At 43.3% G+C, this 12,800-nt stretch overlaps 1 protein-coding gene across 2 annotated transcripts in view; it reads left to right on the top strand.

Annotated features, from left to right (window-relative positions):
• The window catches only part of CYLD (CYLD lysine 63 deubiquitinase), a 190,879-nt gene extending 182,510 nt beyond the window's left edge, over positions 1 to 8,369 (top strand). For both annotated transcript variants that reach the window (XM_082269854.1, XM_082269853.1), the window contains one exon: positions 7,782 to 8,369. In XM_082269854.1, coding sequence (XP_082125980.1) covers positions 7,782 to 7,966 — 185 coding nt within the window. In that variant the 3' untranslated portion in view covers positions 7,967 to 8,369. The remainder of the gene's footprint in view (positions 1 to 7,781) is intronic.
• Positions 8,370 to 12,800: the final 4,431 nt, after the last annotated feature.

The following is a 12,800-nucleotide window of genomic DNA, read 5'->3' as shown; positions in this document are numbered from 1 at the left end:
TTTCACTCTCTTGCTGCCTTCTATGGCTAACCCTGCACAGTGCTACTTCAGATTCTGTCACTTGGATAATGGAAGACAATACAAAATAAGGAAAAGTATGGCCACTGGGCTTTTTCACACTCTTAATGTTATCCTGCATTTTGCAGTGCTGGCAGTAGCTGTCAGTGATGACCGGCCTCTCCTCCAGTCATAGAGGGCAAGGCAGGGTGTAATACCGCGGTGTATAATAAAGAGCAGATAGCAATATCCGCTTTCCAATATAAATGGTCGCCTTAGTGTACTCTAAGTAGATAGAGTTATAGTGTTAAAGATTCAATGCTAGCTTCTGGCTTGTGCTGTGTTTGAAAAATGTAGCATCCAAAATTGTTCCTGTAATTGACTTGAGAGCTTCTGAGTTTTTCACACAAAACCAATGTCCTATTATATATATTTTGGACTTTCAGATTCAGTGCCTATTTGATCAAGTGTGCTAAATTAAGCTGACCCCGAGACAAACCACTGAATACACTGATAAAAATTGTATATAAAAGGAGTTGTTTTATCTGTCAAAGTATTTGTATTTCTGTCCATCCAGTTCCAAGATTTACACAGCTTTGTCACACACCCAGGTAGCTAAAGCAACTCGCTTTGTTCTATTTTAAATTGTAAAAGGGATATAGTCTTCTAATAAACATTGTAATGCAAGACAGTCTTACCTGTAAAAGGTGCTTATGTATAAAAAGGTGCTAAGGATATTTATTGTTTCCTTTTAACAACCAGACCGAATCATTATTTTCTTCTTTTTTTTTTTTTTTGTTTTTTTTTTTTTAAGCTATGGACTCTAGAAATGAAAGCTGGAAATTGATTGATCGATATGGGCCAAAAAGACTGGATTTTTGTAAGAACTTACCGTAAAATCCTTTTCTCTGAAGTCCATTGACACACGCAGCTCTTATGCTTCTTATACCATTGGGTTATGCTGCCCCCTGCAGGAGTAGTACTAGGCAGAAAAAAAAAACAGTTCACCACACATACGGGGGCTGTCCCTATAGGCATAATCCCACACACCCTGCTCCAGCATACCAGTTTTGTTGCAAACAGTGCGAAGAAGACACAAACCATCCCCATATCAGAGGGGCGGGTGCTGCGTCTGTCGATGGATTTCAGAGAAAAGGATTTTACGGTAAGTTCTTACAAAAATCCAGTTTTCTCTATCGTCCATTGACAGAAGCAGCTCTGATGCTTCTTATACTATTAGGACGTCCCAAAGCCGTGTAGTCATGAGGGGCGGGGAGAACGCAAACCAAACAGTTAACGTAAACTCCAAAAGATAAACTTAGCCAACTGGGTAACATGTAGCTCCACAAGGAACAACAGGACAGGAGCTCACCCATGAAAGAAAAAAAACCCTAAGAGAAACAAACGATTCTCTATTAAACAGCAGCCTGCAAAACCTTGCGGCCAAAGGATGCATCCGAAGATGCCAACAAATCTACCTTGTAGAATTTTTTAAATGTGTGCACAGAGGACCAAGTCACTGCCTTACAAACTTGCACTACTGAGGCCTGATGGCAAAAAGCCCAAGAGGCACTAAGCACTCTAGTAGAATACACCTTCATGGAGAAAGGAGGGACCTGACCCTTCAATAAATAAGCCTGAACAACCGTCTGCCTAATCCATCTGGATATAGTCGCAGCAGACGCAGCCAAACCTTTACAAGATCCCTCAGTAAGGACAAAAAGAGCATCTGATTTCCTAAAGGACTCAAGTAGCCGACAGGTAAACCCTTATTGCCTGAACCACATCCAGAGAGTGCAAAGCCATTTCCTTGGGATGCTTAGGCTTAGGACAGAGTGAAGGCAACACAATGTCTTCATTGAGATGGAAATCAATCACCACCTTAGGAAGAAAAGTAGGATTAGGTCGGAGTACCTCTTTATCTCTGTGGACCACCAAATAAGGCAAACAACAGGACAGCACCGCCAACTCAGACACTCTGTGAGCAGAAGTAGTTGCCACCAGAAAGGCAACCTTCTGGGATAAAGAAAGCAGAGAAATCTCCCTAATGTTCTCAAAAGGAGGCTTTTGAAGAACAGACAAAACCAGATTGAGATCCCACGGAGGCATCAGGGATCTCCTCGAGGGAGCCAGATGATGCACCCCCTGAATAAAAGTGCAAAGCAAGGCATTAGCAGCCAACGACGTTGGAAGTAAATAGCCAAGGCCGACACTTGGCCCTTGATAGTGCCCAAGGCCAACCGCTGCTCTACCCCTTTTTGTAAAAAGGCCAAAACCCTTTCTATAGAAAACAAGCGAGGGTGCAGCTATAGCGATTCACACCATGAAATGTACGATTTCCACGTACGATGATAGATCTTCCTGGAAGTCAACTTCCTGGCCTTCATTAGTGTAGGAATCAGAGTCAGAAAGACCTCTATCTCTTAACACCTGGCTTTCAACAGCCATGCCATTAAAGCCAGCAACCGTAAAGCAGGATGGAAGATCGGTCCCTGGGACAGCAGATCCTCCCTCAGAGGAAGTCTCCATGGAGCATTGGCAACCATTTTTACTAGGTCTGCGTTCCAAGACCAACGAGGCCAGTCTGGGGCCACCAGAACTACCGTAATTCCTTCCACCGCCACCCTGCGGAGAAGCCTCGGCAAGAGCTTTATCGGAGGGACGGCATAGATCAGCTGATACTGGCTCCAAGGAGCCACCAAGGCGTCTGTAGCGTCGGCCAGAGGGTTCCGAGACTTGGCAACAAACCTCTGGACTTTTTTGTTGAGGCGAAACGCAAACAGGTTTACCTCCCAAGTTCCCCACCTGACACATAGGAGATGAAACCTCTCCAGATGAAGGGACCATTCCCCTTGATCCAGCACCTGACGACTCAGGTAATCGGCTTGCCAATTCTCCACATTCTGGATGTGGACTGCGGGAAGAGCCGGAACTTTGTCTTCTACCCATACCAGAATCTCAGCCACCTCCTTGGCAGCCATGACACTTTTGGTGCCCCCTTGATTGATGTAAGCCACAGCCGTGGCATTATCAGATTGGATCCAAACCAGAGAATCGCGTAGCCGATTCGTCCAGTGGATCAGGCAAAGCTTGATTGCTCTGGGCTCCAGAATATTGATCAGTAAGGAAGACTCCTCTGTTGACCAGGTCCCCTGGGCACAGAACTTCCCCAGCACTCCACCCCAGCCTGACAGGCTTGCGTCCGTGGTGCCCACCGTCCAAAACAGTGGTAGGAAGGACTTGCCCTGACACAATGCTGGCGACTGGATCCACCAGGATAGAGCAGACCTCGTGAGTCAGCTCAAGCGTATCATTTTGTTTAAAGACTGTGGATCTCTTTTCCATTTTGCAAGAATCACTTTTTGCAGACGTCTCGAGTGAGACTAAGCAAACGGAACCGTCTCAAAGGCTGATACCATCAGACCCCCAGGGCTCTCATGCAGGTCCGTAGTGAGGACAGATCAGTTTCCAACAGCAACTGGATCGCTCCCTGCAACTTCTGAAGTTTTTCCAGTGGAAGAAAGACCTCGCCAAGGCGAAATCTAGAGCCCCAGGTAATCCAACCTCATTGAGGGCGTCAGAGCAGATTTTTTAAATTGATAGTCCACCGGAATTCCTGAAGGGTCTGAACTGTAATTGACAGGTCGCCCAACAGATCCGAGTGAGAGTCCGCTCTCAATAGGAGATTGTCTAGATATCCCAGGATCGCAATCCCTTTCTGGCACAACAAGGCCAACACCGGGGTCAGTAACTTGGTAAAGACTCTGCGGAGTCTTTACCAAGAGCGGAGGCGAGACCAAAGGGTAACGCCACAAATAGAAAATGCTCCTCTGCCACCGCAAAGCGGAGAAATCACTGGTGTCCCCTGTAGATGGGGATGTGTAAATATTCTTAAAGAATAAAAAACTGAGACCGAAGTCCCAGCAGGAAACGTAGGTCCTACTCCTTCACTAGGCAGAAACAAACTGGTATGCCGGAGCAGGATGTGTGGGGGTTATGCCTATAGGGACAGCCCCCGTAGGCGTGGTGAACTGTTTTTTTTCTGCCTAGCACTACAGGGGGCAGCATAAGAACCATAATAGCTGGTATAAGAAGCATAATAGCTGCGTCTGTCAATGGACGATAGAGAAATCCTTCTTGTCAGTGCATTTTTCATACATAAAACCAAAAGTTCATAGCAAAAAGTCTCCCTGCATTGAAATAATTACCTCTTCTATGCTGCTAAATGCCATTGTGATGAAGAGAACTCATCCTCTAAAGAGAAACAGACACTTCCAGGGGTATAAGATTTTTTGTCCCCCCATTGTGCTAACTGATTCCGCCCACTGACCCCCTACATCACTACCATGTCCTGGAAGTGTCTGTTTCTGCAGGAACTTTGAGAATGATTTCTCAAGTGGCATTTGGTACCGCAGGAGCAGAGGAAATGTACTTGCTTATTTGCAAGAAAACTTTTTTCTGCGGGGCTGGCCACGGCATCCATACCAACCAATAAGTCATCCTCTGTCAGCGGGTTTCCTCGCTGACAGCTGAATTATTAAAAAAAAAAAAATGTTTTGGTTAAAAATAAAGAAAAAAAAAACGCCAAAAATAAAATGAAAACCGGCGTGGGGTCCCTCCTAAAATCTGTACCAGACCCTTATCATTTATTGACACTTATTTATTTTCAGATTTTTTTGTGATATTAGGAAGCACTTATGATTTAAGGTCATTGAGTTTGCTTATTATTTACACATATTGTCATTATACATAGAATTTTTTTTTTTACATATTCACTATTCATTTTTCTGGCGCAGCACCTGTTTGTTTTGAATTACTTATATCGTGGAAGTGGATAACACTATCTGGTGGTGGCTGCCGGATATTTTTTTCAAAAAATCTTTTTCTATTTATTTCACATACAGTCAGGTCCATAAATATTGGGACATTGACACAATTCTAATATTTTTGGCTCTATACACCACCACAATGGATTTGAAATGAAACAAACAAGATGTGCTTTAACTGCAGACTTTCGGCTTTAATTTGAGGGTATTTATATCCAAATCAGGTGAAAGGTGTAGGAATTACAACAGTTTGTAAATTCCTATGTGTCTCCCACTTTTTAAGGGACCAAAAGTAATGGGACAATTGGCTGCTCAGCTGTTCCATGGCCAGGTGTGTGTTATTCCCTCATTATCCCATTTACAATGAGCAGATAAAAGGTCCAGAGTTCATTTCAAGTGTGCTATTTGCATTTGGAATCTGTTGCTGTCAACTCTCAATATGAGATCCAAAGAGCTGTCACTATCAGTGAAGCAAGCCATCATTAGGCTGAAAAAAACAAAACAAACCCATCAGAGAGATAGCAAAAACATAAGGTGTGGCCAAATCAACTGTTTGGAACATCCTTAAAAAGAAAGAACGCATCGGTGAGCTCAGCAACACCAAAAGACCCGGAAGACCATGGAAAACAACTATGGTGGATGACCGAAGAATTCTTTCCCTGGTGAAGAAAACACCCTTCACAACAGTTGGCCAGATCAAGAACACTCTCCAGGAGGTAGGTATATGTGTGTCAAAGTCAACAATCAAGAGAAGACTTCACCAGAGTGAATACAGAGGGTTCACCACAAGATGCAAACCATTGGTGAGCCTCAAAAACAGGAAGGCCAGATTAGAGTTTGCCATACAACATCTAAAAAAGCCTTCACAGTTCTGGAACAACATCCTATGGACAGATGAGACCAAGATCAACTTGTACCAGAGTGATGGGAAGAGAAGACTATGAAGAAGGAAAGGAACTGCTCGTGATCCAAAGCATACCACCTCATCAGTGAAGCATGGTGGTGGTAGTGTCATGGCATGGGCATGTATGGCTGTCAATGGAACTGGTTGTCTTGTATTTATTGATGATGTGACTGCTGACAAAAGCAGCAGGATGAATTCTTTAGTGTTTCGGGCAATATTATCTGCTCATATTCAGCCAAATGCTTCAGAACTCATTGGACGGCGCTTCACAGTGCAGATGGACAATGACCCGAAGCATACTGCGAAAGCAACCAAAGAATTTTTTAGGGAAAGAAGTGGAATGTTATGCAATGGCTAAGTCAATCACCTGACCTGAATCCGATTGAGCATGCAATTTCACTTGCTGAAGACAAAACTGAAGGGAAAATGCCCCAAGAACAAGCAGGAACTGAGGACAGTTGCAGTAGAGGCCTGGCAGAGCAAATCTTGTTTGTTTCATTTCAAATCCATTGTGGTGGTGTATAGAGCCAAAAATATTAGAATTGTGTCGCTGTCCCAATATTTATTGACCTGACTGTAACTGCGCTGATAGCTTTTTTGCACATTTTATACAAAGCACATGCCCGCAACATGGGGGGGTGCTTTGGGGCTGGGGGGGGGGGCTCATGGCGGCCCAAGTTTATGGGGACAAGGGCCTCATCTACTGGCTACAGTTGTGGGGGTCTGTGGGCGAGAGCTTATCGAAATCTGGAAGCCTCCTTTAATGAAGGGGCCCCTAGATCCTAGCCCCCCCCCTTCATGTGAATGAGTATTGGGTATATAATACCCCTACACATTCACCAAAAAAGTGTCAAAGTAACAAAAACAAGAGACAAGCTTTTGACAATTCCTTTATTAAAAAAATTAAAAAATAGTGTCCCTCGATATAAATCCATCGTCAATCACGCTGCCTGCTGACCCTTTTTTTTTTAATATTGGTGCGGGGTTTCCCTCAAGATCTATACCAGACCTGAAAGGCCTGGTATGGACTTGGGGGGGGGGGGGGGGGGGGGGGCGTCTACGCCGTTTTTTTTTTTTTTTTCAATAGCCGGTTGCCAGCATTAGTAACCGCAAATCATTTTTAATGAGATTTTACTCGTTTTTATTTTTTCTTCAGAAATGTAATTTGTGCTGCAGCATGTTTTATGCATGCTACAGATGTGCCACTTTACAGGCACATTAAGGTGGTCCCCCAGACGCTATATTTATGAATTTTTCATTTAGGATTGTTTTTCATTTTTATTGTTGCCCTTTAAGCATAATTAAAATCACTGCTTCTGAAAAACAATTGTTTTTTTTTTTTAATGTTATTGATACATGTCCCCCAGGGCATTACCCAGGCCCCTATACCCCTTTTATGACCAATTAATTGCAAATAAGCCTTGGAAAAAGGCACTTTTGATTTTTCCTGTTTGACTCCCATAGACTTTATTGGGGTTTGCCGTTCGGGTTACAACATTTCCCCTGTTCGGGAGTTCTGCTGCAAACCAAACAGGGGGGTGTTTGACCCATGTCTAACCAGTACCATGCACTTTTCAAAAAACTCCCATAGCAGGCAATTCTCAGAGCTGCTGCGATGGATGGGCACATTAATGCATAGTGTTTGAATCTGAAAGATTAAGCTTACCCTTGTGATAGAGGAGGCGAGCACCAACAGCTGTAGTATCGACTCCAGTAACAACAGGATAGGGCAGGAGTTTTTTGGGCAAGCTTTTGGAGGGTTGAAAATAGCCTACCGCAATAGCAGGTAAATGATGCAATATTGTTCATAGCAACACGGTTAGTTTTAATTCTACCGGTGCCCTTCATTGCATAAGCAGTTTTTTCACAAAGGTGAACTTACCCTTTTTAAGTAAGAACAATATACATTACTCCAGAACAGCTGATCACCTGCGCTTGAAAATGACTGAGCAGTAATAAAACTCATCAGCGTGTCATTTTAGGTATTCCGTAATAAATAGATGTTGAAAATACCCACCTATGCCTCGGATTAATACTTTTTTGTCTTTCTGCAGGTGGACAAAATGGGTTTAACATTCCACAAGTCACCCCATGTCCTGAGGTTGGGGAATACCTGAAAATGTCCTTAGAGGAGCTTCATGCCTTAGACTCTCGAAACATTCAGGGCTGTGCCAGGCGGCTCCTGTGTGATGCCTACATGTGCATGTACCAGAGCCCCACTATGAGTTTGTACAAATGAAAGACTGCTCTGTTTTCACTCAACAGTGTAAAATATATGCCTGAGGAGGAGCAGACTGTGACTCCACAGCTTCTGTTGACCCTGTCCTGATGAAAAATACAGTTCAGTGACTGAAGAGCCACAGATTGCCGAGCTTATGGTTTCTTACCTATGAAAACAATTGGCAAAGCATTTTTCATACACTAAAATTCTTCCCATCTTTTCCTTAATAAATTTACTCTCAACAAACAAGATGACATACAGTTTAACTGCATCTGCAGCCTTTTTTGCACTTCAGTTAATTTTATTTTCCTGTTTTGTCTTTTAATTTCCACTGAATGTAAGTAACAAGGGAAGTAACAATTGCTGAAGCTTTAAGTCATAACAGAATTTCGATGTGTTCTTTTCTTTTTGTTTGAAATAAAAACATTATAAATGCACAAATGAAATTACCTATGTCTGGGGTCTTTTGGTAAATTTTGTCTGATTTTTTTTTTTTATACCGATACAGTAACATTTTTTGGAGTGTTTGACATTTAAAACAAATGTAAAATACTTACCTAGTTCAGCTCTGTCAGGCTATTGCAGAAATCTCTGGAATGCCCAAATACTTTTTGTACGCAGGAGCCAGATGGGTTAGGCTCCGTTCACATGTCAGCGTATGGATCGCGGGCAGAACCGCCGCGGTTCCGCCCGCGATCCGGAGATTATTGCAAATCGCGGGATGCCTGTGCGTTGCCCGTTGATTTGCAATAGCCCCCCAAACGCTGAGCGATGTTGCCGCGATTTCCGCCTGCCGAATCGCGGTAACATCGCGCAAAAAAAATTGCGGGACGCAATACGCTCCAAAGAAGCTCTTGTACTTTTTTGGGCGTAATGCGTCCCGCGATTTTTTTTGCGCAATGTTACCGCGATTCGGCAGGCGGAAATCGCGGCAACTTCGCTCAGCGTTTGGGAGGCTATTGCAAATCAACGGCCAATGCACAGGCGTCCCGCGATTTGCAATAATCTCTGGATCGCGGGCGGAACCGCGGCGGTACTGCCCGCGATCCATACGCTGACATGTGAACGGAGTCTTAAGTGCCTGTCCATGCCTGTTCCAGATTCCAAAGTCTCTCTATTGGCAAGTGATAATGCACATCATTGTTATGGGCTAATGGTAAGTGTTATCATGTGGAAGTAGTTGGAGCTATTGCTCTACCCATGTGATTTAGAAAGTATATGTATATCAGGGAACTCGGAAAAAAAAAAAACAGACCCAACATACTGGCACCTGGATATACAGTGCCTTGCGAAAGTATTCGGCCACCTTGAACTTTGTGACCTTTTGCCACATTTCAGGCTTCAAACATAAAGATATAAAACTGTAATTTTTTGTGAAGAATCAACAACAAGTGGGACACAATCATGAAGTGGAACGAAATTTATTGGATATTTCAAACTTTTTTAACAAATAAAAAACTGAAAAATTGGGCGTGCAAAATTATTCATCCCCTTTAAGTTAATACTTTGTAGCGCCACCTTTTGCTGCGATTACAGCTGTAAGTCGCTTGGGGTATGTCTCTATCAGTTTTGCACATCGAGAGACTGAAATTTTTGCCCATTCCTCCTTGCAAAACAGCTTGAGCTCAGTGAGGTTGGATGGAGAGTGTTTACAGCAGTTTTCAGTTCTTTCCACAGATTCTCGATTGGATTCAGGTCTGGACTTTGACTTGGCCATTCTAACACCTGGATATGTATATTTGTGAACCATTCCATTGTAGATTTCGCTTTATGTTTTGGATCATTGTCTTGTTGGAAGACAAATCTCCATCCCAGTCTCAGGTCTTTTGCAGACTCCATCAGGTTTTCTTCCAGAATGGTCCTGTATTTGGCTCCATCCATCTTCCCATCAATTTTAACCATCTTCCCTGTCCCTGCTGAAGAAAAGCAGGCCCAAACCATGATGCTGCCACCACCATGTTTGACAGTGGGGATGGTGTGTTCAGGGTGATGAGCTGTGTTGCTTTTACGCCAAACATAACGTTTTGCATTGTTGCCAAAAAGTTTGATTTTGGTTTCATCTGACCAGAGCACCTTCTTCCACATGTTTGGTGTGTCTCCCAGGTGGCTTGTGGCAAACTTTAAAAGACACTTTTTATGGATATCTTTAAGAAATGGCTTTCTTCTTGCCACTCTTCCATAAAGGCCAGATTTGTGCAGTATACGACGATGATTGTTGTCCTATGGACAGAGTCTCCCACCTCAGCTGTAGATCTCTGCAGTTCATCCAGAGTGATCATGGGCCTCTTGGCTGCATCTCTGATCAGTCTTCTCCTTGTATGAGCTGAAAGTTTAGAGGGACGGCCAGGTCTTCGTAGATTTGCAGTGGTCTGATACTCCTTCCATTTCAATATTATCGCTTGCACAGTGCTCCTTGTGATTAATGCTTGGGAAATCTTTTTGTATCCAAATCCAGCTTTAAACTTCTCCACAACAGTATCTCGGACCTGCCTGGTGTGTTCCTTGTTCTTCATGATGCTCTCTGCGCTTTAAACGGACCTCTGCGACTATCACAGTGCAGGTGCATTTATACTGAGACTTGATTACACACAGGTGGATTCTATTTATCATCATTAGTCATTTAGGTCAACATTGGATCATTCAGAGATCCTCACTGAACTTCTGGAGAGCGTTTGCTGCACTGAAAGTAAAGGGGCTGAATAATTTTGCACGCCCAATTTTTCAGTTTTTTTATTTGTTAACAAAGTTTGAAATATCCAATAAATTTCATTCCACTTCATGATTGTGTCCCACTTGTTGTTGATTCTTCACAAAAAATTACAGTTTTATATCTTTATTTTGAAGCCTGAAATGTGGCAAAAGGTTGCAAAGTTCAAGGGGGCCGAATACTTTCGCAAGGCACTATACTAGCATACCTTTTGAGCATGAAGTTGAAGCTGAAATTGTTTTGTTTGTTTTTAAAGTGGAATTTTAGCAAAAATTGATTTCTTTCTTGTCTATTGAGTGACACAGGATCTCATATACTCTAAGGGTGTACTGCTGCTTACAGGAGAATTAGCACTGGCAAATTGTCTGTAGCCAGCCCAGGATAACACCTCCTACAACCAGCATGCCTCAGTTTTTTTGCTAGTGCCGTACCAAGATAGGAATCATTTTCTCACCTCCATTGGTAAAAGTCTAGTCTTTTTTTTGCTAACATCAATTTCTTTTACTTTTTCTTTTCAGTCAAGATTCTTCACTGCATCACTCTTGAGCCAGTTCCTACGATTGCAGCTGTGTGGAGTGGCCTTTCATCAGCCTACATTTAGAGGGCTGTACCCAGACTCCAGTGAACTGGACATTGCAGGGCTAGGCTTAAAGTAACCTTCAGGCATTGGGTTCTGTGTTAGGCGCTTTCCAGACCTCGTTCTGGTATGTTCTTGGCTCAGGTTTTTAGGTCAGTGCTAAAGTTGCTGAGACAGTAACTTTGGCATTACCTCAGCACTTGCCCTATCTTTGAGGACTAACTTGGTGAGTGGGCAGATCCGATTGAGTGCTAGGAGATACTTCATTGTTTAGACTGCTGAGAACCTTTTAATGTCCCCCTTATTACAAAATCCTTTGTGGAAAGGGTTAACGTTAAAAGTACTAAGTGCTGACATATGCTAGGTGGAATGTAGCACACATGCTTTCATCTCCATTCAGTGTTGAGGAAGAATGTTCCCATTGCTGCTTTTGTTATGTAAAGAGCCACCTGGAACGCCAATCTCCAGTCTGTTCCTACTGCCCATTGATAGTGACTTTGGTGCCCGCCGTCCATATGACACTCACTGGTTACCAGGTGTCCTGGTTTTATGAGTACCTAAGACCTCGTCTTGTACCCTGAGTTTAGTTCACTGCCATGCTGTCGCAGCTCACACAGAGGTGACAGTCCTGCAGCAAAAGGTGACTCCTGCTCATACGTCTTAACAATTTTAGGGAGTTCTTTTTGTGTGCCTTCTAAAAGGTACTGTACTCTGCAATTTTGAATCCTGTTACCCTATTGTTTTAGGGTTCACCTCGTCACTGAAATCCTCCTTAGCTCCAGGAGGCTGGGCCAAGTCCCCTGTATTATCGCCTGGGGTCTCTACTACAGACACACAAGGCTTTGAGGCTAAATTCCCCCAGTTTCAGGCAGGTGCTAAATGCAGAGGCTCTAATGGTGCTATTGCACCCTAAAAGTAGCTGGATTACTGGTCACAGCTCTAATTTGTGGTTCCCTTAGTCTCTCCCTGATGAGATTTTTTTTTTTGAAGAAGAAAAAGAATCGCAGACTTTTGTCATCACCCCAGATGTACAAGGGACTGTTTTGCTTCCAATAGATGTGTTATGTACTATTCTGCATTTGGAGGATCAGTCTTCTGTACCCAGTATCAGTGCTGTTGGACCTATAGCTGAAAAATAAATTTACTCATTACCCACACTCTTTGAGGTATTAAACTATAAGGATTGGAAGCACCCCTATAGGTCCTTAAACCCTCCTGAGTGCTTATTAGATCTGATCTCCCCTTTGTTGTTGTGGATCAAGTTTCTGAGCAAACTACCTTTTTTTGCCTCAGAGAATCAGGTATTTCCTGACATGATGGAATCAGTTTTCTGGGGCTGGTGCGGATTTCCCCCCTTCTTCAAAAAGGCCACGTCATTGGAGAAAATTTTTTACACACTGGAGCTCTAGAACAGGTGGTCCTTCCTAGATCGCATTCTTTGTCCCTGGCCAGATGCCCTGATACAGGCACCATTGGATAACGTCAAGGTACTGGGATGTCCTTACCACCTAGTGGGAACAGGAATTCGTGTTATGATAAGAAAAGTAGTTGGGATATGGACTTGGGAT

This window comes from Pelophylax lessonae (assembly GCF_965119305.1).
Source record: "Pelophylax lessonae genome assembly, chromosome: 10".
Classification (NCBI taxonomy): domain Eukaryota; kingdom Metazoa; phylum Chordata; class Amphibia; order Anura; family Ranidae; genus Pelophylax; species Pelophylax lessonae.
Note: the sequence above shows the minus strand (reverse complement) of the source record. Positions and strands in the feature narration are given on the sequence as shown.